At 36.1% G+C, this 27,529-nt stretch overlaps 1 protein-coding gene across 1 annotated transcript in view; it reads right to left on the bottom strand.

Annotated features, from left to right (window-relative positions):
* LOC113500801 (acetylcholine receptor subunit alpha-like) overlaps positions 1-15,007 on the bottom strand; it is a 35,626-nt gene extending 20,619 nt beyond the window's left edge. The window contains exons 1-3 of the mRNA XM_026881700.1: positions 14,744-15,007; positions 10,308-10,488; positions 7,101-7,216 (exon numbers count right to left, since the gene is read on the bottom strand). Coding sequence (XP_026737501.1) covers positions 7,101-7,216; positions 10,308-10,488; positions 14,744-14,880 — 434 coding nt within the window. The 5' untranslated portion in view covers positions 14,881-15,007. The remainder of the gene's footprint in view (positions 1-7,100; positions 7,217-10,307; positions 10,489-14,743) is intronic.
* Positions 15,008-27,529: the final 12,522 nt, after the last annotated feature.

Below are 27,529 nucleotides of genomic sequence, written 5' to 3' on the forward strand. Positions count from 1 at the left end.
TACCCTCAAGATACACCAAAGAAGCGCACCTAAATGTAACTGAAGGCTTTCAAAGGAAAGTTTGTAAAAGTCAAACATCAATAACGACACTCCCGCCTTTCAGTTACAGCCAAAGTTTTGCAAAATGGAGAGTGATTTTCATATTTATAAACCATTTATCGGTGGGAAAGTGAAGTAATTTGGGAAACAGATGATTCTTGTAAATGTTTTCGAAAGATGGTTATGTTTGTCAAAGTTTATGATAATGTGACTTCTAATATTTTTGGTGGGTTACGAACTAAAAGCTGTAGTATTGAGTTTCAATAAACGGACTTGTATGATGATTACAGCATTACCTATGTCTTTAGCAATTTGACTTCTAAGGATCAGAAATTGTTAACCAAAAAATTGAGAAACGGGAAACCACACTATACAAAAAGAGGGACAGTGGAAAATTGAAAGTCTGCATTAAACATTTGGTGTTTATTGCTCAATCCTACATCGCAAAATAATCTATGTAACATGGAAAGAGACTTTCGCTGGAGTATTGGGTCATTTATAGTATAATAGGTTGGTATTACCATTAGGTTTGATATTTATAGCTAAAACCTGTCTGTTTATGATGAACAAACGCAGGGTTTGCATTAGTTCATCAAATAGCACTGAAGCGTAAAGACCTCATGATTAAGGGGACGCAGTCCGTTTCATTCCGAAACTCAGCAGGCTCATCCGATTTCTTTTTTCGATTATATCGATAAAAAATCGATTTCGATAATCGAATAATTAACAGGAATCGATTTCAAGATAGCCTAAGGTTAACAATCAATTTCTGTTCCTAAGAGCAGTTAGCGAGATTGAAAGCAATGAAAGTAATTAAAGATGTTGCGAAGCCAGTATTGTTTACACGAGGTCATTTAAGTCTCGTTAAGTTAAAAGCTTTAGTCGGACTGCAGTGCGGATGTCGCAAGACTTTCTCGATGTGTCAATTATAAGAAACAAAATGTAAACCGACTCGATAAAGGTTAAACTGATTTTGAATTCACTTTTGTCAAGCCGAGTAAATAAAAGAATAACTTATCATTAATTTTGATTCTGATATCTAGAAGAGGATACTCAAACCTAATTAATATATTCAACTACATAATTTTAATATTATTTGACTACGAGTATATTCAACAAACGGATGATGAATTTCAAACGACATTCTTTTACCGTTACAAAAGAAGAGTAACCAAAAACCTTGACCTATTTAGGCACAAAAAACAAAGTACACTTTGTTTAATACTCAACAAAACTAGCCCAACCAACCTTTCAACATTAACAATTTAAAACTAGCCTATTTGCAAAGGTATGTGAACATTACGAACGTTATTTCGTATGGACACCGCGAGGCGTTTGCTTAGTTTGAGCCGTGCGTAAATTGCGTACGTGAGCAGTATACAAACCCTTAGGGGACCGAACTTCCCCGGGGAACACTTAAATACTGATATAGATGTTGCTTAAGCCTTAATCTGGTCATACAGATGTGTATATAAATACGTGTCAAAATAGATTATGAAATATGGTTACGTTTTATCATTGTTAGTAGGTAGGTGCCATTTGCTTCTAGAAGTATTTAAGGACGAAAGCTTAATTATCAGGCGCCCAAGTCTACGGGAGGTGGATTTTTATTACAAGTTGTATTACAAAGGAGCGGAGTAATTGTCTTTTTATAGGAACCCTATTGTTATTTGATATTTAGTTAGATAAAGCTAGTAAACAGAGATGCCAACGCGACAACTGCATGTAATCCATAAACAAAAGTTGGTTTGTTTGTTTAAAAAACTTCTTCTTTCCTTTTTGACCCACTGGAAATCCTCGGAGCAAGGTAGTCCTTCTTTGCAATGGGGAAATCGAAGGGATTGTCGGATTCCTGGACTCTCACCGGTTAAAACCATTGAAATGCTTCCCCGTTCTCTTTAGTCGGGGGCCAAGCGGAAACGCTTTCGCAATTTTAAACCCAATAATCTTGTATTACTTATTCGTTGCTTTATGTGGGGGGGTCTAAAAAACAAAAATCCGACATCACCCAGTTGCAAATACTTTCCCAAATGCAATATAACAAAATTGATTTGATTCCTCAACCGGGCCCACGCTATATTATTCTCTAAATTAACAGCCATAAAGTCCAGAATACCAATCAAATTACAATATTCATTTATACGAAGGTAATAATTTGTAACACCATTTTATAGTCTCATACGTTCGTGTGTTGAGTAATTTCAGAAAGTAGATCGTAAAAACTTCGAAGGAATATGAAAATGGCATTTATATCGCTTCCAGGGAAATCATTTGATATGGAAAAGAGCAATTTGTGAAGATCCTGTCTGGCTATTCGTCAATCAAAATGGAGGTTCGCTATGTAAGGTACACGTGTCGAAGAAATTGATTTTTTGATGATATTAAATGTGGCAATTTCAGAAGACTTTGAGATGATGTATTGCTGTTACTGCGACAACAAAATATAAAATGAAGAACTTAAGACTAAAGTAAGCAGTAATTAGAAGTCAGAAAAGAGAACGATGGTGGTTGTACCGATTACTGTTGTTGAGGTTTTGTCATAGAATTTTACTCATCATTAAGGCAACTGCCATATCTTTTTCTGTAAGTTCACATTATTACAAAGCTGGGGTTAATCAGATATAATACAAAAAAAATGAGTTAAAAATTGCCAAGAATTTTTAAAATAATTGCACCATGTTTCCATATGGAAAATAAACAAATTCTTTTACTATTACGCTTTTTCAAATCAAAAAAATTTTTTTTGCAACATTGATTGATTCTTATGGAACCTACGCCATCGCGAATCCTTCCCACACATGACCAGTTTTCTCATAAACACAATTCGACGCAACAAATCCGTAGTACCAATCCTTTGTAGGATTTATACTCTTTGTTACGAGTAGAATGTCGGAGCTGAAACCCTTAGGGAACAGAGGTGTGACAACATTGTAACAACCTGTCTGCTTAAGTAAACGCCGCAGATTTTGAATATGCTAGAATTTTATTGTTGATACAGCTTTGTTAACACGAAAAAACCTTGTAGAGCAAAAGTGAAAAGTCTGTGGCAACAGAATAATGAATAAGGAACTCTACCGCAGGCTACAGAGAGTACATTTTCCTTTGTCGTACGCCTAAATGTTTCCACAGTACTATCTGAAGCCGGGATGTTGTTGTATTTCTGAATTATTTTCATGTCTTGTTCAAATAATATTAAATACAGTTTAGTTTTGAATGGCTTGTAGTTTTGAAACGATTATTTTGAATGAATAATAAACAACAGTTAAGTTATAAAACAAAGCGTTAATTGATACAAATTCATTCGAAAATGTTTGTCGTACATTTCGGATTCAATTATTTTCATAGTTTCACATTATTTTATTTCGGTTACTAAATGTTTTTAGTTTGTTTTATAACGTATATTATGTAGGGCAAATTAAAAGGAAAATATTTCACACTTATTTTACGAAGGTCCCAAAGAGACTCGAAAGGCTGATAATATTATCTTAACCTGTAAAAACGTGACTTATCGTGACATCTTATTTGGGTCGGTTGTACCTACGCATCGCACTGAAGGGGTTGGAATCGCTTTGTGTACGCAGCAAAACTTTACCGAGCCTCCAGACAACATAATTTTGAAGACGAAGAATTTGTAATTCAAAATAAATATTAACGTAATTATATATTCGTTCTTAATTAAATTGAAATGAGCACGTATATTGCTGTATGATTCTTAGTTTGTATTCTGTTTTTTGATTGATTGATATTTGTTGAATCAAGTTATCTTACAGCATTCCTCAATGTGTATTGCCGAAGATTTTCTTGAGATTTCCTCATGAAAATGAGTTCCCCTGAGTTTGTTTCGACATTTCTTCTTAGGGTAGTCAGCTAGGAAATGTCGGCTCCATCGTTCCCAAAAAAGACATGTAAAAGTGATAAAAAAATATCCTATTTGCAGAATAAATAATTTCATTTCAAAAATAATTTCATTTCATTTCATTTCAAAAACTTGATTTGACTTGATTGATTTGAAGACCATACGTGGTTAGTTAGTACACGTTCTTAGGTGAGCTTATTAAATCAAAACCAATTATACCTACTTACACTACTAAATAACTATCTTAGAAAACACCTCCATAAACGTCTTCAACCGTCTTAAATTAAACTATTTACCGGAACAAAATTCGGTTACCTCTACCAAATGGGTAAAACTTACTGCTTACCGTAAAACCCGGAAACAAGTCGTAAAAGTGATGGGAAGGTAAGTGACTGGCAGTTTTAATGGCTCTCGGATGGTCGAGGGCCTGAATAAAGGACCGGCGAGACCGGCGGGACCATGGACATCAACGGGCCGATTAATTGTTGTTTATTGTACGCCGAATACATTCTGAGTGACCTATTGTTGGGCCTTCCACGTTTAAATTACGATTAAGTAGTTTTGTATGAGAGAGATCGAAGCTATTTTAGAAAATGTTGGCTGGTGTTTTCGGGAAAATTTTGGATTTAAGTTTTCGTCTAGTTTTTTTGGGATTTCAAAAGCTTTCTAATCACGGGCAAAAAAAAACATCCAGACTAAGGACAAGCAATCGTGGATCACAGAAATGCTTGTCATACGCGGGGATGAAACCTCAACCAATGGGAGCACTTGCAGTCAAGGTATTGAAAACTAAGTATGTATTTGTTTTATACTATAGAAAGTGGCTTTTTTTCCTTATTGCTTAATTAAAAAATCGTTTTTTCCCAGTATTCTAAAAATTTAGTTATAATTTTATTTCCAGTATCATATTTTATTTCCATTTATATCCAACAATGTAGACACAGCGGTTTCGAAATTGTAACCAATTAGATTAACGTGTACACGCCTCAAATATTTAGTTAGCTCGGGTCTATTAATTTGATATGAGTCGTTTGTAATTGGTGTATTAATTAGAATCTGGAGTAATCACGACGGAGAAGCGTTTGATTAGTTGGTAATAGTGTTTGAGAACAAATTGTTACTAGTTTTCCAAGTCATGAGAATGGGAAATAAAATACTATTGGTCGGTAAGATGATAAAAAGGCAAATGACAATGATAAAGACAAAAGGGCCAAGACTTTAAAAATTAAAAAGAAATATTGGCGATTACAGGTTCCACAGTTTTGATTCCGTAGTTTCACACCATATTTTAATGCACTTAATCCTTCTTGTCTTAGAGTAATTGAGAAACTTTTATAAAGGGATTCATACACTTACCTACGCGCAGGCATGGCCGCGAATTGAAAATTCGCTTTGCGAATCTACCGCCGCGTTAGCTCATGATTAAGGACTCTGTTTGGGGCCGAAAATACTTAATAAACAGTAAAAGTACAGCAAAAATAATTGACAAAGATAAATTTATAATTTCTGGAATCAATATTTTACTTTAATCCAGTTGTTGAATCTCCAGATGACTATCAGACAAGACACACGAGGCAAAAATCATAGTTTATAAGAATGAGAATGTCCTTATTAGTCTTTTCTATGTTTAAAGTGAGATACACAAATTTTGCTGCCTTAAATTTTCCTGTAAGGACTACGTAGAAGTGAAAATTATGTGTCTTGTCTGTGTAATTTCAGTCAACATTGAGCCACCTCTCCCTACTGCCTACCACTTAATATGTTACAAGTCTTGCCGTCAGGATAATATTTTTATTCAACTTTCTAAACAATTACCGATCGTTGGCCGCAGCTGGCGATAATCACAATAATGGTATTACAACAATACTCCATTTTCTATGTAATCCTCGTGACGTTTAATTAGTTAAGAAAGAGATTAACGAGCACGCCACGCTGGGCTACAATTTAATTGATTTTCTTTTGTCTTTGTATTTTGTTTTGAAATATTGCCGAGGTAGATACCTAATACATTAAGTTTTATTTTTATTTATCTCAAATGCATAAAGAGGAGTGTTATATGTGTCACGTAAACGGATGAACGGCTTAGGGGTGTGGTTCTTTGAAATCCAAATTCGAACTCTCAACATAAAATAATCTATACTCTGTAGTAATATATAAAGCTGAAGAGTTTGTTTGATTGAACGCGCTAATCTCACGAACTACTGGTTCAAATTGAAAAATTGTTTTTGTATATGTAAAATTATTTTGACCATTCATCGAGGAAGGTTTTAGACCATATACCATCACGCTGCGACTAATAGGTGCGAAGATATAATGGAAAATGTGGAAAAACAGGGCAGGTATAAATCATAACTTATATCTTCTAACCACGCGGACGAAGTCGCGGGCAACAGCTAGTTTATTCTATAAGAAGGGTAGTATTACAGCATAACCGAATGTTTTTTTACTTATAATGTAAAATATTAATTTTAGACTTGACAAAATGACGGTCCCAAATACGGATGTAACATATCAAACATCCATACTTTATAATATAGTTGTAGAATGAGGAGCTAATTTTCTTAGGTATATATGTATGTCGATCTGAGATATTTAAGTGCACTTTCAGTATTTTATTTTATCATTCGAAAATGTAGCATCAAAGTCCCGAGAAGAACAGAAAAAAGGCCGTATTGCCCTTAATTTAAATATAAAGCTAATCTACCTACATCAAAGAACAATGTCACACGTCGTTTCTTAACTCCAACTTGTACTCACTGCCTTATTTATTTGGAAGCACGAATGTCACCATTCCACGTTGCCCTGGCATTAAGTATTCAAGTGATCGCGAGAACATCGCTCCACTCGTTCTTGACGGCTGTATTTCACTTATTATTTTACGGCATTGAAACAACGCTGAATGAGGGGTTACTACATTTTGTACAACAATTTGTGAGGGTTTTATGAGCGAAATACGCATGTTTTTTACTGTAAAAGTTATGATGGTTTGAGTTACTTTTTATTAGTGCCGCGATTTGTTGATTATGAAATGAGATTGTCGTCTGCAGATGGCTTTGAAAGACAGTAAGATGTTGACGAATTTAATTAGAACTTTTAGTATGATTTCCAACCTACGTGACGTTTTTTTTTTAATATTTCAGCTTCATCCTGAGTTAAAAGAGTTACATACTATAAAAACACATACATATTTGGAGAAAACACTCACCTAACAGCCGGCACCTCAAGAATGTCCCATTCGACAGACATATAGAACTCGGAGAGGTCAACGCCCACATTGACCACGTTGCTGCCAGCCTGCTCGTCCATATGCCTCAGATCCACCTGTGCATACCAACTCAGAAAACTATTTATATGTCCCATTTAGACAAATCCATTCCTTACAAGGCACCGGAGTTTTGTTATGACCATAATAATCAGAACTACTCTAGTAGAGCATCAATCATTTTAAAGATTCATTTTTCAAAAGAGGTTTTAATATAAAGATTATTATATCAATCATATGGCCAGTTACAAGGTGATGTTTTGAACGAGGAAGCAACAGTTGGTGGTTGATTCTTATTTTAAACTATTTGAAAAGGTTGAATAGAAAAAAAAGAAACAATGGAAATCTTTTGCTTTTTACTTTCTTGTTGTAAGGTAATTTGAAGCCATATTGAATTAGAGAAAGAATCTTTGCAGATATTTGACTGAGGTAATGATTCTTTAAATTACTTTTACTCAAATTAGAATTAAAACTCGATGAAAATTAATAGTAATTCATGGTGTCCTTATTTTTACACGCCATTTTGTGTTAGAATAATATTCCTCGTTCAAGAAATCATCCTTCTATAAATTCCGAAGATCAAGATTACAAACGTGCGCTTTGAAAGATTTGAACTTTCAATCGGTTTTATATCGAAGCGAATTGAATGTGAGTCGGCGTTCAATACAGCCTCAAAGCCTTTCTGTGTTCAGAATAAACGTTCTGTGTAATATTATTTCTTAGATATTTTTATCTCCATTTTTCAGTAAATATTCTATACTTATCTGCAAATACTACTGCAATTTTTAAACGTAGGATTTTCTGTATCTTACTCCGGTGCCGTAAAATTTAATTACTATTTAAGACTTAATTTAAACCTTATTAGTAAGTTCTAGTTAAATACACATCGATAACGTTAAAAAAACACACAATAAGAAAATTTAACACATCTTGCTATTATTAAGGTTTCTTATGTTATGCGTTTATTGTGATGCAAGTTAGTGCTACTTGTTATTATCTCACGTGGAGTGAAAAATATCGATCAAGTAGAGGGTTGCCATGACAACGGTAACCTTATAAAATACCAATGAAGTTATAATTAATTTCGTACTTTTTACTCCATCGTCAGATTTTAATTAGTTGTCATCTATTTATTTTATTTAGTACACATCCTATTTAGTCATTATTTATTGTATTTTGATACATGCACCCTGTCACACAATGTGTTGAATTATCTCTATAATAATCCAGAGTGCTGCCAACGCAGACACTTTAAGGGTGTGGGTCACTGTCGCGTGCTCACCGTATTACTGATCGTATAATCCAAGCTGGTCTTCCTTAAATGCCTCTAAAACAGTACCACAGAGTGTGCCAAGTGGGATGTACCTGAGTACAAACTGAGATCAAAACCTTTAACGACAATCGACACATTTATCATCAATGTAGACATTTCACAACAATTTCGATTCATGCGAAGAAATAACAACGCGAAAACACATAAAACACCGATAATAACGAGTGATCGTGGAACTTTCGACAAGAGTTAATAGGATGAGGATCACCTCCTTGGTCTGGTTTCTTCACGGCATTGCTAAGCACTAGCTCACTACCAAGTGAGAGTCTCTCATCCCCCGAGTAGTGAGCTTTAATCTTGACAATGTGTGAAAAAATCTGATAAGGAGGTGTTAAGCGCCGGCTCCGCCGCGCGTGTGTGTGTCGCGCGGGCGCAGCGTCTCTGGCCGCGCCTCACGCCGCGAGCGAGCGGGGCGGCGTGCGGGGCGTGAGGCGCGGCCGCGGTCGAGTGTTGTAATAGCATGCAACGACACTCCTCGAGAGCACCGAGAGTCTCCAGGACACGCGACGCTTCGATGAGACAGTTAGTTCTACTTTAACATTTAGATTTTTGTGCATTATGGACTCCGTGTCAGATAAGGGGGTGGGTTCGTTTTCATTGAAATGGCACATGCAATGGACTGTCTGCGACACCACACTATAAGGTACAGCCAGTATGAGTCGCTAATAGGGAAAGGTATAAAATATGCAACATGATGACTATTATATGCTCGACAGTGTAAAGAGCAACAAGTGTGAATTTTATCTTCGCTTGGTTTCACGTGCTGTGCTTAACCTGTTCGCGTGTAAGGTATCGTGTGAAGCTGTGTACGAGAGCCGCGAGCGCGGTTCGCGGCGCGCGACCGCCGTGATCGGGAATGCAAGTGATTCGGAAACAAGCTAGAGTCTAGAGTCATGCGGTGAGTCCAGTGTACACTGACGGGGAGACATGCAGCAAGCTGGTGTGGTGGGTGTGTCTGTGTGTGTGGCGCGAGCGGAGCCAGCTATGGGAGGGTGTGACAGCCCGAGTGACGCCGCTCCGCGCACCGATGCGTGGCCATCGGGTGGCGGCTCTGACGACGCATGTTCGGCACTCGTATCGAATGCACGGAAAGGCTCACTCGAAGCGGGAACTGTGTGGGATAGGAACGGATCGAGTGATTTGCATCCCATATCACCTGGCTGTTAAAATTTTATACCTTTCCGTGTCGAGCGAGGAAGGCCGAACGAGCTAAGTGGACCGGCCGAGGATAATCTGGAGCATTCGTGATCACGCACGTCGACATACTGCTACTCCATATACTTAAAGGTCATCACCATCGCAATAGAAAGTAAACTTGCAACATGTCAGAGCTACGGAGCGAGCCGGGGGCGGGGAGCGGGCGTCGGCAACGAGCGCACGCTCTTCGCCACTACTCTAGCGTCGTCGTTACAGTCAATATGTAAAAGTGAGTATAACATACCACATGGACAGAAAAGTAATATAATTACACGACGAATTACGTTCGAGCCAACAAGCTATTGCATGGACATCGGCCGGGGCGGCGGGCCCTACGGCTACGGCCCGCGCGCGCGGCGCCAAGCAGCGTACAGCGGGGCGTCACCTTGAAGCCGTCATACGTCCAGCTGCCTAACTTAAGCACACAGGTTTGCACGTCGTAAGGAAAGAACTCGACGTCGATCGAGCACGAGGACTTATAGACGGCGGGCGGCTGCCACACCACCATGCCGTTGTAGTAGACGGTGGCCTTGGTCATCAGCGTCACCTCGTAGTTGCCGTCGGCGCTGCGGACAAACAGAGCGGTCAGCGAGAGCAGTGACGGAGCTCCACGCAATTACCTTGAATCCGTCGTACGTCCAGCTACCGAACTTAAGAACGCATGTTTGCTCGTCGAAAGGAAAATATTCCACGTCTATTTCGCAGGAAGACTTGTAAATGGCAGGTGGTTTCCATTCCACCAGCCCCTGATGGTAGATGGTCGCCTTGGTCGCCAACGTTACCTCGAAGTTGCCGTCGGCACTGTAATGTGAACGCACGTTTACAAGCCGTCACGCGGCCCTACCGGTCTGTGGTGTCCGATACCCTCAGGTGCGTCTGTACAAGTATGTTGTGTGTGCGATGTGCTCAACTTTGTGTTGCTTACATTTTAATAAAGTTAACTACAACCAATATTGAGTTAAGTATGCTATTTATTTGGATACGGGTAGGTATTCTTGGACTCGGTTTGTTTTAACAGCTGCGCTACCGTACAATGGCGACCGAAACTATGAAAAACACAGATTTTTAATACAAAGTTTTTATAGTTATTATAGCTATGTTTAAAGTTGTTAGTCGCTGAAAGAAAATATATTAAATACATAATTATGGGGACTTCACTTCTACTAGGTCACATTTACTACGGATCTTCTGATTTAAATTTTCCCTCTACTTACTTGCTTGCCTTGCTCAAATCTAATATCTGACGACAAGTGTTTACTCGTTATATGTTTAACGACGTACCAAAATCTCTTAAGAGACATCATTAAGAGCTAAAATTACACAAGTTCAAGTTATATTCTGTTTAAATTTGATTTTACGTAACACAATACGACACAACATTTAACATGCATTAACAGCAAAAGGTATATAATTTACATTTGCTTTATAATTTTAATTTAAATGCGAATGAAACGACTAAGACATTTAATTAAAGAATGGTAAAAACGTGACAACATAAATATGAATCTCAAAAGGGATGTGCGCAATTCGGTAGCAAGGGGTTAACAAATCTCTGCGAGGGCAATACATAGCGATTCATTGAAAAGGTCTTTATTGAATGCTGGTCCAGGTACGGGCAGGGGGTAAAAATGTGCACATTAAAGGGGCGAGCCGGGCCCAGGCTGAGGGAAGGGACAGGAAATGAGTAACGATTGCTGTCCCGGCCATTTATCAAAGTCCGATGCCTCAAGGTGGCGGGTGGGACAAAATGAATGCCGTCTGTGATACAAAACTGAACGGGACTGATGGAAACACTCGAAAATGTTTAATGCTGCTCCCGTTATCATCAGTATTGAATTTCGAAAACATTTTAGATATTATATTACAATTACTAAACAATTTCACTGAGATATCGTATGACATTAATTTTATTCAGTCTTGTCTAAGATAACAAATGATCTGTTTTAACTAACTACGCTTGGATGAAACTCTGTGAATGACTATCCCGAGCCTTTGTCTAAGTAAAATAGAACTAAAACAATAGAACGAGATAATGACGAATTATTATACTTTATAGAATTAATAAACCAACTATGTATTGAGAAAATAATTTTAAATTTTGCTATCGAGAAGTGAGTTGTTCAAAATGAATGGAAGTCGCTCTCAGACGCGTTTTATTTCTTTTTTAGATACTTGCAAGGATTCCTCCAGGGAACGTACAAGGCACGTAATTGGAAAATATTACCATGAATTTCTATTTAATATGTGGGACGAATTTATATTACATTTAATTTTTATAGAGTTTCAGAAAGCGCATTTTACTGCGTACTAAAATTATTTTTGTTCGTGTTACTGGAAAATTGTGGCGTTTCGTAAAACTACTAGATGCTATCTTTATTGTTATCGTCATTATTTCTCGTTCACTATTGTTTTTAATACTCTGCACATAAGGTAAAATTATAACAACATTTTATAAAACACTGAAATAATTTTCTTCTTCGTTCAATTTAGATTCTTTTATATTCTATGTAAAACGAAACTCTAAATTTCTAATACAAACAATGTATAATACCAGCACATTTTCTAAACTGTACAACACGTTACGAATAAAAAGTACGAAATTAAATTACAGACTGTAATAAAGCTAAACGGTTTTTATGAGCGTTTCAATTATTCAGTATTAGTGATAAATACAGCAGGCATTACGGGAAGGGAGAGGGAACGAGCAATCTCTGCGAGACTACTACGAGGAGCTGAAGCAGGACAGTAGGAACTGTGGAAGCGAGACAACGCTACGCGACGTTTAGTGTCACCATCTCGCTCTTTCAACGACTAAGTCTTCGTTTTTAAGCTCACGGAACAGCCACAGAGCCTTCGTCAATTAGGCCGGCTACAAAGTAGGACTCACTGCTTATTGGTTTTTGTACAATGCTATGTTTTTGTGAGCCTTATCTCTAAGACGGTACTCTAAATAAAACACGATTAATTTGCAGGCTTTGTTTTGTATCTAAATAGACGGATTTAGGCCTATCTTTGCTGCGTAAGACAGAAACTGACATTTAAGTAGGGACGTTAAGCTTTGTATATTATGTGTAGTGTTTACGTATGGAGGGTAGTTTTTGCTACACAGCAGAGTTTAGAGGGCTTTTGTACAAATATGTGAGTAGTTAGCAGAGGAAACTTGGTTTATTATATCACGCAGACCCCGCGAAACATTTTCCCTAATATGTTATATCTGGGTATGTGAGGATGTTTGTGTGGGGTAAATGGTGTTGGTGTCAAAACATAAGGGCATTAGCATAAAATAAGTGTAAATGGAATGTTTTTTTTTTTGTATTAATTTGGTATATTTTTAGAGTGGTGAAGCAGCGGTTCGTGGCACGTGACGAGCTCTCCGTTTCTTTGTGGAACACGAGTCTTATGCGGACAGTTGTGCAAATGTAGACGGAGATGTAGTAACAACTAGGCGATATGCAGATCTTTTGTTTGAAAACATTGACCTACTTAAAATAATGAGATGTATGATAGTATGCAAATATTTTTTGTTGAATTTTTAAGATAATTAATTCTTCTCCTTTTCAATAATATTGTTTTTATTATTTACGTAAGTGCTGGATGGCGTAGATGTATAAATAAAATTATTCGACAGTTACACGTAGGTTTAACACCTCACTTTAAAATACGATACATGTTAAAGTTCAACAACATTTGAAAAGCCTCATTAATTAGTACCGGTAACCAAATGTTGGTGGTTTTATTGAAACGTCTTTCATTACACGAAGGCTCACCTTTTACTCACTTATGATTTCCTTAATGAGAGAAATTTACGTCATTAACTGAAAAAGGTTTTATTCTATTATTTATCATACAGTAATGTGTCACTTTGTTTCGCAAAGGAGGTTTTTGCTACATAACGGCCTTTATTTCGCCACACAAAATTGGTTTCTTTATGACAAAGAGATACAAAGAACCGGCTGTATATAAAACCTTCTTTTAATTGTTATTATCACGAGCCTAGGGACTACTATTTTTTTGTTAGGATAGTCAGCATTTTTTTTATAACCAACAAAAAAGCACTGAAAAGTACTGAACACTTTTTCAGGCAAAATAAATGTGGGTTACATTCTTTGGCAATAAATATTCATTAACCTTAAGATTATTTTCTTTTGAACATGTTAAATCATTTCAGTACTTGGAATTATTTACGCTTCCTAATGCTTTACCAAAAAATAACACATAAGATTTCCAGAAAACAGGACCAAAAAGATCCTATTACAAATAATTCAGCATTTCAGCTTTCTCTACTAGTAAAATAATCTGGTAAGTAAAGAACAAAACGACCATCTCATCGTTAACAACTCAATTTCCCCGTTTCGCTACCAAGTCGATCCAAAGTTAATTACATGTTTTACCCCCTATTGCCTCATTTTCCTTGTTACCATACACCCCGGGCAGGTTGACGGTGCCATCTAACCTTTGATTACTATTACCCAACTTAGTACAGAAACAGTTTACTCAGTATCGATCCCACTCCCAAAATATTAAGGAAATGGCAAAAGTATTTGTAACTAATCGTCCGTCCGATAAATTTACTTTGGATATTAAGTTTCTTTGGATCCCAGTTTTCCTGTCTCAGTTAATGGTATTGGGTTAACTAGCGGGTGTACAAATATACCTTATAACATAAAACAGTTGTTTCTGCTGGGATTTCATGTGCCCGAAGTCACTTTTGTTGTTGTCTCAAAATATTTTTTCTCTACCTTTTTCGGCTCATCAACAAACGAAAACATATCTTAATTAGGATGATCAAACAAACGTCGTTACTCGGCAAAACCATACACGCATTCCACAAAATCACGAATCAAAGGAAAATCCCACAGTGAATACGAGCTCCCTTGTTTATAATAAAGAAATTCATCAAATATAAAACGGGACGAGCCTGTGAAACAGGCAGTTACCAAATTAATTAAGACAGCCCATTATTGTGAATATAATGGGTACCACGAGTCGCTGCTTCACCGCTTAAATTTATTTAACATTCATTAGGGAAGCGTGTGTTAGATTGGAGGTCTCTCACTTGTTGTAGAGCACGATGTCTGGTCTCCATATGTGGTCGGAGGGCACGTGCAGCATGTGGACTCCGCCGTACTCTTTCGGCTCCCAGCGGAGCTTGTAGTCATACCACGACTGCTCCACCCAGAGGTTCGTCGTCATGATCTGGTTCTTTAAGTTCTGTAAAGAAATAAATGGATTACAAACAGGACTTTTAACTTTTTAATTGGGGACGAATAAAAGTTCGCGTAAATTAACTAAGTCGGTAGATTTCGTTTATATGGTTTGGATTCGCCTGGCAACAATAAAACGAAAATATTTACGTTTGGCTGTAATTGACCTCGTATAAGAATAAAAAGTAAAGTGGGCTTAATACCACTTCGTAAAACTCCAAAAAATATACCCATATTAACCGCTCCTACAAAATCACCTACGAATAAAATATTTGATAGAAACGAAAAATCATTCCATCATCTTCACAAACAGATGAATTTCTCATCCTGTTCCCGTTTAAAACCTCATTTCACCACCAAATTAAATCGTCCTCTTTTGATACAGGGGCTTATCCCCTTTCGAAGACTGCAATCGGTTCCCCTGATTGATTGAGATCGTGTTGTCAGGCAAGTCGCTGTACTGTATTGACACAGTGAAGAGCTCGCACTGAACTCATGTATATTCCGAGAATCAATAAGCTCCGAATGTGTTTGTGCTCGGATACCGAAAATAATTATCTATGGGAATCTCGTTACGTTAAAATGGAGAACAATGATGGATGAAGGAACGATAGCTTGTTTTTTTTTGTAGGATTTTTCTTTAAGTATTTTTCTACTAAATTGTGTTGTTTCATTATGTTAATGTTACAAAGAATTTATCGAAATAAATACAATATCAGATTTCGGTCAAATAAAATGATAGAGATGCAATTTCCAGCATCAATAGGCGTGGGTCTTCCATCTGACCAGGACCAAGTACGTTCTGGACATGCCTCATTAGGGCTGATGGTTGCCGGGTCAGCGGGATCGTCCGATATTGATACGCGGCACCCGTTGGCTTATGGCAAAAGGAAGTAACATCATGTTTTATTTAGTAAAATTCTGTAAATCGTTTCTGCTCAACTCAAAGTGAGAGGAGTAATTTGATGATTTAACATCCAAAATAAAGGTTGCATTATTTAGAATCTCAGTTGGTAATCAAAAGGCACGAGAATATAAAAAATATTTTCAAAAAGCCTTCTAGAGGCAAAGAATGATAGTGAAAACGACACACACTACTAAAGGAAAACAACGGTCAAGTGTAAGTCGGAGTCGCGACTGAGGCGAGGGTGACACATAAATAGGATTGATAGAAAAAAAAGTAAACCGTATGGTTCATGAGATACAGTGTGGTGACAGGCGGATAAATGGACAGACGGATGCTTCTAAAGACTGATAGACGGATAGAAAAAGCTTTAATAATAGGGTTCAGAATATGTTCTTAGGATAAGGTAGAAGTATAAAAGGATACTTCGTCTAACAGGAAAAGTCGTTATTCATAGTGATATGATTTTACGGCAAATAATGGTCTGGTTTTCACAACAACACTCTTAGCTGTATCCACTTAGAACCTTCGTTTTATTAAATTACTGTAACCCATGATTTAACGTGTTTGAACAGCTCCCTGATATATATAAGTTACAGCTTCCGGGCACACAAATGAAGTTAAATAAACGAGGCAATTGTCAAAAAAACCTAGGTTCCTATACAAAATTACCATTATGACAAATTATCATATTGAATTGTCATATTACACAACATTTGGATTAAAACACTTAACTGTTTATGGATTAGATAACTGCTATTTAGAAAAAAAATCGTTGAGGTGCACTACCTAATAGTCCTGCTGTTTTAATCCTGGCACACATTTCAAATTCATGAGCTAATTAAAAAGAAAAAGTCACATGCTGAAACATATTGCAAGGAAACCGGTGTTACTGAGATTTTCAAGGGTGTGAGGCCTTAAAACTCTGACACCCGGTTGTGAATCAACCGTATGAAAAGAAGAAAAAAAAATAGTGTTTTGTTTTAATGAAATATTTTTTTTTAAACAATATCGTTTAACCATTTTCAAATAAAAATTACTTATTCAAACTTGATACAATTTTGATGGGTCCAAATAGCTATTCATAGCTAGGTCATATATACTGCTAGGGATATGAAGCAGGACATGATAAATCTCCATGTCTGTCCAGGGACACATTAGTTGATGTAAATTGATGTTGTTCCAATCTGTATTAATAGCATTAGTTATACACAATTATACATATGAGGTACTGAGTATGCATGATGCAAGGTACCTAGATATAGGTAATAGGGTTCGTAGCGATTATGGAGAGAACGAGAACTGGACGAAAATTTTCAAAAAAAATAAAATAAGGATAGATTTGATTTTCGACTTTAATTTGTCACTGTAGGTCCGCGAATTCGCAAGTCCCAAGTCATAAAGCAAATATAGAACTGAGACTGATGATCATTTATAGCAAATAAAATTGTGTATTAATAAATAATTATAATTAATAGATCTAAAAACCCACGTTTTCAATTTTATCAAAATCTGTCCAGAATTTTTTTACTTGTAACTTACATTGCTTTGGTTTGAAGCTACCCTGAAAATTTAAGCTTGCTAGCTTATCGGGATGCCTCAAAATTGAGTTGCAAAAATCGAACCGGAACGACAAACAAACGAACGAAAAAAGTAAGAGTATAAAAAAAATGTGGAAAAATACAGCGTGTTCTAAAATAACATGTAAAAATCTCAGTAACATGTTATATATGAGATCATGCCTCACACCTTGCTACATAAGATGACGTAAACAAACACCTTCTCGTTTTACAATCGCTGTGTGTTATGAATCATAATGAGGGCGGCTGACAGATGAGTGGCGGCGTTGATGGCACTGTATTAACAACAGCTATTATACTTGAACTAGTGGCTTAAGGAATATTATACGAGTTTCAATGTACTGATTTAGAAATGTCTTATTTTTATGCTCTTTAGAATTTCGTACCCAAAAGGCCGGACTGTCGGCTGTCGGTGTTTCTGTCACCGGGCTGCATCTCATGAAGCGTGATAAAAAGATAGTTGACATTTTTAGGAACAAGTTATTTCTGTTACCGTTTTAACATCAAAAATAGTAAAAATAAATATCGAGGTCAAGCGTTGTTACGGTCATACATTTGAAAAATACATGACAACGTAAAGGCAAAAATAGTTGACGTAAAAAAACATATTATTTTAATTGCAAAAACACTTCACGATATATAAGAATACAACAAAACACAATCATATAAGTTCTTTCTTCATCTGTTATGTGAAATCAGTACAATGTAGCATTGTACCCAAACAAATGTTATCAAAGAAAATTTGTTTCGACGCGGAAATATAAGAAGCTGAACAAAAACATCTGGCACTCAATACAAGAACGCCAAATATTACGAACTTTTTGCTCCCGAACTTTTTTTGTAACTTAAATTAGGTTTTATTCGAATGTACGTTTTCTTTCTCGGTCGTTTGAAGTTTTGCTAACTTGTCCTCACAGGGTAAGTTTCAATTTTCCGCAATACTTTTTTACTAGCAAGTTAAAGGAAGTAGAAATAATTTAGTGCAGTTTTGTGTTTACTCTGACTTCGTTATTCGAGAGCTTTATCTCGGGTATACAAGACTACAAGACTTTAAGGTAAAATATTCTTGCAGCGGTCGGTAAACTTAATACGATCCCTGTTCTTCCGCTTGCTTAATCCTTAGTTAAAAGAGTTTACGATTTTTCAAGCGATGGAAGAAAAATGTCGAACAGAGTTTCCCAACCTTCTTATTACTCCGAGTAAGCCTTTTCATTGCAAAACGTATCTTACGTTCCATTATCAAACTTGAATATGCGTAAGTCAGCGTAACTCGAGCACCAAAAAAAATCGAAATCCAATATTGAACTTCATTGCAAAGTTAACTGTAAAACCAAAGGCATTTGGTGCAAATTCCTATGAGCATCGATCAGAGTCGGCTTTAACCCTAAAACTTTGATACATTGTTTGGCACATCATACATCATGTATGATCCATTGATTAATTGAAGTTTGCCGAAGAAATTTTGAAGGATGTAAACCGTCGTGCTGAATCGCCATAATGGCTTTGTACAATCTAATAACAGTGTGAACGGCAGCCACGTAATTACTTCATTTGATTGACGTTATATGAAGGCTTGGGTTAAATACGTGTTGTGGTAAGTGATCTAACTATTTTGAAATAGACGGGTAATTTAGTTAATAGTATATTGCTACGTGTAAGATTTAAATGATAAAATAAAATTTTGGATTTTTACATTTAAATAAAAAATCAATTGAATATAGTCTTCATGACTTGATATGCAGAAATTAAAAATTTAATAAGATAAAATTTGCAATGGATTACAGATATACCTCAGACTTATCCATTGTTTTTAATTCCAATTTTGAGAACAAGAGAAGAAAAAAAGGAAAAAATGTATAAAGACGCACTTACACTGCCCTTGACTCTGTTTCTTTATTGATGCTATGGTATACTCCCGCGTAGGTATTATGTCGGGATCGCCCGACTAGTTTGAGACCCAACTCCTTAAACATAAGCTGACGCGGTGGGCGCGAGAGTCACTATTTGATTGATACGTCTTTAATACTCGTCGCTCGTTTTCTGTCAAACGCAATGATGTACCGTATTATACAAACAGTATATATTAAAAAAAAAACATATTTTATTTCCGTTTTAGAGTGAATCACAAAATAATTGTTCTATAATTCGTCAGTTATCGTCAACAATTAATATTGGCGAGCGTGTACCCCGATTTCCACTTCCTTTAGCGACAGTATTGAATAGGTTATAGACTCAGTCTGCTACATGGAATAATTACCGCTTTCCCTACAGGGGATAGATACGTGCTCACAGATTCCAGATGACAACATTATTATATCAGATTCCCGAGAAACTATATCGATTTACGCAGAATTCTGAGTTATGTTATATTGAAACCCGGTATCAATTCCTGTTATTATGTAATCTGAACCAAATTGATCTGTGAAGTATTCTACTTGAAGATGTCTTATTAACTTTGTATAACTTGACATATTATATATCTACTCTTTCCTTTTTTTGATTTGTGTATTTGCCTTAACATTGTTTAAGTGATTTCTTTATTTCTGAGTAGTGTAATCGGTTTTTACCGTTATAAATATTGTTTAAAAGCGATAAAAGTCAGGATGCTTGGCTTGTCTCAAGTAAAATCAAAGACAAAATATCCTCGCTTATGATTCCGAACTTTTTTAACAGACAACCTTCAGCCCACGAAAGTTCCAAAACTTTTAATCCAAACAGACTAGATCAGACTTTGTATCATCTCAAACTTTATTTCCGTTTCAAATTTCGGCCCGTTAAAACTTATTTAAAACCTTTTGATATCCGATACCCTTTCGGGGTTCGGAGCAAGCGGGCAACCGTGTAAATATTTCACTGTGAGCTGTGGGAAAATTGTCAGAAGTGTCACATTGGATTTATGTCGGACGCCTTACAGAGACAGTTGAAGGCCGAGATCCATCATAATATTTACGATGGGGCCCGATGCCCGAGACTTACCGGTTATCCCGGCCGACATTTGTTTCAGTGTCAGATTATGGAGTTTGTCAAAAGTCGGTGTTTTATGTGCCTGCGTCGTGATTGTGAATGACATTGAGGGGTTGGTGTGTGACGTTAATTTACGGGAAAACGTTGTGTTTTTTGATTGGTATCAATTTGTTTCACCAAACAGTCAATCAACTCAGCCTATTTGCTGCCGCATTTGTGACTTACAAAAACGAAATCATAATCAATTTGGTAATAATAGTGATGACGCCATTTTCTTTTTCATTGTCCCTCTTGTAGCTTAATGCAAAATAACATGAATTTAATTTATCAAATTATGGTGAATGGAAATTTTCACGTGGCATCACAATATGGTATAAACATTACGATATCGTAAAGTCACAAGCCCCCTCTCCTAAACTTTAAAGCAGTTTATCGTGTTCATGTAGAAAGAGGAAAAATAGGTGTCGAATAATTGTGTCGTGACGTTTTAATTATCTAACTGAGGAACTAAATAGATTTTAACTTTTTCGTCGTCTTCCGTTTTAAATACTAACAATTTTTTTGTCTTAACACTTTATAATATGTAAATGCCTCAACATACTCGTACAAGGTTTATCGTTTGTAAAGTAATTCACAAAGCTTCATGAAGTATGTAACATGAGCTCGAGTAAAACTACAAATGCAATTGTAATGAGCGTAACACTCGTAGTTGGCTAACTACTTAAAGCTTAGCACTTTGTGAACAAGTTTTAGCTCTTAAACTATTAAAAACAGACTAGATACACCGCGTAATGTAAAGACGGGTCCAGTGCGAGTCTAGTCTGTGTAAAGTTGTAGTAGACAATTAGGCAATTGTGAAATATATTTGTGGCCTTTTTATAAATGTATGATTTTTATTTGTATAAATAACGTAATAACGCTGCTTTGTCTCGATCTTTATTTTTGTTACGTGTAAATTTAAGTTTGGTTCATGACACACAGCCTGATGATGAAAGGGGGATCAAACAGCTGAGACTCGGTAAAAAGGTTCCATCTTTACCACTTGGGTAAAAAAAGGCAATAATACCCATATTTTAATACACGAACAGCGTTAAAATATTGATACAACGATGACTAAGCCCCGTGTTGACATGATTGAATGAAGTTGTGTAGATAGTGCAGTTTATACAAATATTTGTAGAGGACTGGAAACAAGGTGGCCAGTGTTGAAATAAGCTTAGTGTCAAAGATTCCATCGAACTAGAAGCTAGAGTAAACAATATTGTGTCATTAGTTGTGTAGCTTTTTAATTACAAAACAATAGGAAGACACGGAATAAGTTTCAATTTATTTTGAAAATTCGTGTCTTTAAATGTATTTTTTAAGTTTGGGTGGGAATCCTGTCGGATATTCACCTTGAAATTGTGAAAATAGTGACAGACACTTTCTAACTAATCTTGCAAATCCGTATAACGTCTCCCGCATTTGGTGATTAATACGTAACTATTCACCACGCACCGAACGCGTGGATCCGTCGTGACCTCCGATAAGGGCCGATCGCATCCTTTCAAATTGAGGAAGCTGATGTTGAAAAAGATCCCGAGGCCAAGTTAAAAATCAGGTAATTTTTTTTTTTTTTTTTTTTTTAGGACAACATTCACACCACGCTATCTAGTCTCAAATTAAGCAGAGCTTGTGTTATGAGTACTAGACCACTGATATACATACATATTATAGATAAATTACACCCAGACACAGAACAAATGATCGTGCTCATCACACAAACATTTGTCCTGGGTGGGAATCGAACCCACGACCTCTGGTATAGCAGTCAGGGTTACTAACCACTAGACCAACAGGCCAGTCAAATTAAACATTCTAGCTTAATAAAAACTCAGTTTTCCGTAGTTTACTGACAATGGGTGAACGTAATAACGTCATAAAAAAATACTGATGGAATTTCTACATTTTTGCATTGCAAAAATTGACAATGGATCCCCTCAGAACGAGGCATCGCCGCATTTTTTCGTGCCTGCAGCCGACTCCATCGAATTATGAGAAGTTGTCACGTCATAACTTGAAAATCAAATTTCAGGATTCGACACTACTCGGTCTTTTAAATACTATATTCATATCTTCCTCCAACTTCCTTTCCACATCATCATCAGTTCTATCTATCACAGTACACTGAACAACTAAATCTCTTTCAAGCACACTTTAATTTATTTCACGGGTCTTGCTGAAAATACGACCGAAAGAGCGTGACATTTATTCTAGTGTACAATCGCGTACACTAAAATAAATGTCACAAAAGATTAATAGAGGAACTTGCTTTCTGAATTCACATGTACTCATTTGTAAAGGTTTTTATTATTTTTCTTTTTGATACAAAAACTCTTTGCTTTTCTAAAAATCGTTTTGGTGTTTTTTATACTGTGTTCGATTATTCTTCGGAGCCGTTATTTTATAGAGTTTACTGTGATAATATTAAAAAATCAAGATACTAAAAAAATGGCTTATCATCACAAACTTGAGTACCTACTTCTGTTCAGGAATACTTAATGGAATATATTGTGAACGTGCTGAGTGGAAGGATTTCTCTTTTTGATTGCTTTTATATTATGTTTACTGTCTGTTCTTCTATTTAATTTCGATAATTGCCTTTTTTATTTGTTAATATCTCATTCTGTGCTTAAGTTTTTAATCACTAATTAATTGAATGGATTTATCTACATATTTGAATAACGGTTTTTATGTGACGTTAAATTATGTAACGCTTATACGGAGTACATCGTTCGTTTCAAAACCTTTAGCATCGACAAAATATAAAAGACTTAAACAAAACGGCACTAAAAAAATTGTTCATCCAATATACTTTTATCGCTACAAATTCATTCAAGTGAAGTACGAGTCCATCACAATACATCGTACCTTTCACAAACAATATTTTTTGGCTGCTTTATCTGAAGGGAATCCTTATCTTCGAATATTTTATTTTCCACCGCTACGCTATCACAAGTCTCTGAGGATATTAGATTTCTTTCATACGACAGCTGTGATGGCTAAGCTACGTAGCGCGTAGGTGCGAATAACTTTGTATTCGTACAACATTGGCTACACAAAGACAATATTCCACAGGAAAATAAATTACGTTGCCCTCAATTAAGCCCAAGGAAAAGCTGCTTTTAGTTGAGCAACGTAGCCGACTTTTTCTGGACCATTTATTACGCAAAGAATAAGTTACTCTTTTCAATTGTGTTTTGGTTGCAAAGGATTTTTTCGGTCGTTAGCTGTGTTATAAAGTTGCAGCATTGCGACAATTAATTAAACTTGAATTTGATATTTTTTGAATCTTAAATAATAACGCATGTTATGTGAACTTAATACTGTGTAATATTAAGGTAGAAAGTAAATTATAACGTACTTTTGTTCTCCATACAAAATGAAGTTGTTAAACAGTAATTCTCATTGCCTAAACCTTAATTTTCAGTCATTGTTTCCAGCCAGTCTCAAATTATGATATTTCGAGTGTTATTTAAAATTGCCACCATTTCCACGTTACAAGCGTTCTAAAAGCCTACAAAAACATTAATTCAGATTAAACGTTCGCTCTGGAAATAAAGGAAAGAAATGAAAATATAGGAATGTAAATAACTTGTTTTTCCTGTACAAACTCAGCTGCTTCCCTCTCAGCGTTCGAAGACGGAAATTAAAAGTGGCCGCGGTTGGACCACAATGCATGCAATGCCCCCGTTTTAATAAACTCCGTACAACTGACATTATTATTGCGCTGACATCCTTGCTTTCAATTACAAAACTCCCCAGCCACTTAACCTAGTTTCGGTTGAGTTTCGGCGACAGTAATCTGCGTAAACTTTGATAAAATGACGTCAAATCAGTAGGTCTGATATTTCGTGTATCCCTGTACTGTGCGATTGCGATTAATGTGCTTGATAGCGGTGTTTACCTCAAAAATAATAAACAAAACCTTAACGACAAGCGAGCGAGTGGGATGCCGTCGAGGAGTTAATTTCCTTTGTTATGGCACACGGGGGCTCGCACATGGGCTCCTGTGCCGCAATTAATTCTTGGGCACCGCACAAAATAGTTTTTCCCACATTTTCCTTTACTGCGATCAAAAGAAATCTGCTTTTTGTTGGTTCTATTTCTAGGATTTGCTATTGTTGAATTTTTGGGGATCGTGCGTATAAAATCAATAGCGAAATAGATTGCTTTAAATACGTATTTTTTTATATGGAACGAGGTTCTTACTTAATTCAGGTTTGAAAAAGAAATTAAGATGCAAATGAAAGTTCAAGAGGCATAAAAGAGACAAAGACCAATTTGAAAATAATTAATCCGTCAACAAAATTTTGAATGTTAAATTGAGATATTTTAAAGCTGTTAAATTGACAAGTGCCTGCATTATGTAGAAAACGGTCGAGATAAAGTCGTTAATCGACGATTTATAATATAAATGTCCATTTTCACTTATTCGTGTAGCAAGTAATACTTAAAAATAGCATTGTAAGTAAATACAAAAAGATAGAAAAAAGAAAGATATTTTAAGTATTTTACTGGCTTAATACTTAAATGTATGGTAGCGACAACAGTAGACGAAATAAATATTTTTTATCGAAGAGAATATACCCTAATTAAAACATTTATTATTGATCTTACGTTTTATGTGAGACAATACGTCACAAGTGAGGCTGCAATTAGATATTCAATTGTGTTTATATTTTACCCTTCACTTGACCTATTAGTTGACTGTCCATCCAATATGCCACTGTGGCAAAGGATTAATTATTCTGCGAACTCATGTCAAATATGCATTTACTTGTTTGTTTGTCACAAACCTATTTAAAACGTTGATTGAAAATTCAATTAATTGAAATGATTCGTTATTACAGATTGTACCTACATGCATGCGACTCTATGCATGCATAGATTTAGGTATAGGCATTGATAACAAATAATATTAATTATTGAGAAATTATACCCGGTATGGGCTTCTGGAATTACATTTTAAACTAGAGCTATTCTCATGAAGTTATAGCGTTAAACAAAAAAATGATAGTTGAAAGATCATGATAAAAAATCTTCATTATTCAAAGATTTCTTAAAGTATCAGGTTTTTCACTCTTCCATGGCTCGAGGGCGTTTCGTAAACCCGAAATAACGAAACCTTAAACCTGCGGAGAGATTCCCAGCACTTGACCGACTTTCAACAAAGGCCTTAGCCACAATATACAAAAAAAAAAGAAAACACGAGTGCTGAGGAACGTATTAAAACCCACATTCCCTCGTTACATATTCAATATTCAACTTCCGAATGATGAAACAGAATGCCGCTTGCCGCTTGAAAACGCGCGATTCATATTTTCACGGTTAGACGAAGCGACGACGGAGCAATCCCCTCGCGATTATGCGATATGCGCGTAAGGCAAACTCGCGACAATGCGCGACCATCAAAACGCCTTACCCCGCAAATCGATAATACTCATCGCATAAACTAAGTACTTTACGCCTCACTTGTCTATACCATACTACCAAGCCTACTTATTGGCAAGCAATATCGTACGAGGGTACTGCATTTATTCTGAACCTAAAACAATAAAAATAGAGTGCTGTGGGCTTGTGGCATACGACTTACCAGAACCGCTTTTACGAACCCTTTTCTTTAAGACTTTGTAATGTTTGTAGAAAGTTTCCACGGGCATATACCTAAGTAGACATACATTAATAAACTTTATAGGTAAATTTGAGGTAGGTACTCTGTAGTACTAATGTATTTAACTAAAAGTATCTAAATATTTCGTCAGGCAGATTTCAAAAAAATATTGATAAAATGTTATATTTCATTTAATCAATAAAACAATATGATGATAAAAAGTATCGAAGGAGGCGGAGCGTATAGAGGTGGGCCTAATGACGTCACTTGTCTGTAAAAAGTTACTGATAGCTAACGTCATACTCGTTTAGAACTAACTCATCATTGGCCTAGCCTTTTCCCAACTATGTTGGGGTCGGCTACCAGTCCAACCAGTTTCAGCTAAGTACCAGTGTTTTACAAGGAGCGACTGCCTATCTGACCTCCTTAACCCAGTTACCTGGGCAACACGATGCCCCTTGGTTAGACTGGCTGTCAGACTTTTCAAGCTTCTGACTACCTGTAACGACTGTCAAAGATGTAGGAATAACAGCCGGGACCCACAATTTAACGTGCCTTCCGAAACACGGAGGAACTCGTTATGACAAAGATGGTCACCCATCTACAGACCAACCGCGTCAAGCATAGCTTAACCTGTGATCGTATCACTTATGCGGTTATGGCTTAGCCACGAGCTCCTCCTCCTCCTTCGTTTAGAACTAACTATAAGATTAAAATATTTTGCTTACGCAATATAAGAAAGAAACATTTTGCGAATACTTGTAACGGTATATTAGATTTTTTTATTGTAATTTCAATTATACAGCATCCGTTTAAATTGTTAATTTGTTTAGTCATGGGAAACTAGCCAGCTTTCAGAAAACTTTACAACTTCCTTTATGTGAATTTTCAAAAATTGAAATGAAACTACTTTTACGGATTTTATCGCGTTTTAATTTTAGATTTTAGTTCCCGACGTTTCGAAACCTTTGCAGGTATCATGGTCACGGGCAGACTGTTCAAAAATGTTCTAAAACAATTCATGTATACTAGTAATGAACAGTAAACTGAGATAGAATTAGTTTTAGAATGGTTTTGTTTTATTTTTATCACGAAAGTTTAATTTTATCATAATCAAACTGCGCTAACTTTTAATGGAATTCGAAAATATTGTTGTAGCTATAGTATTTTTTTTTGATTAAAACTTTTAGACAAAAACAATGATTTTCGATTTTCAACGAGATTACTTAAACATATACATTTTTTAATTGTTCTTTATAAAAAGGGCTCTTTTTCAATTAATGGTAATCGTAAAAATCAGTAACGTTCGACTCGCGGTACTGTGCGATCCGCACAACACAAATAGGCTTAGTAGCACACGTAGTCATTTATTTTGGTCATCCCTTACTTTTTGCTTATCCCTACTAATATTATAAATGCGAAAGTAACTCTGTCTGTCTGTTATGCTTTCACGTCTAAACCACTTTTATTTTTTATGAAATTTGGTACAGAGATAGAGTTGACCTTGAGAAAGAACATAGGATAGTTTTATCCCGGA

This window comes from Trichoplusia ni, chromosome 14 (assembly GCF_003590095.1).
Source record: "Trichoplusia ni isolate ovarian cell line Hi5 chromosome 14, tn1, whole genome shotgun sequence".
NCBI classification, from domain to species: Eukaryota; Metazoa; Arthropoda; class Insecta; order Lepidoptera; family Noctuidae; genus Trichoplusia; species Trichoplusia ni.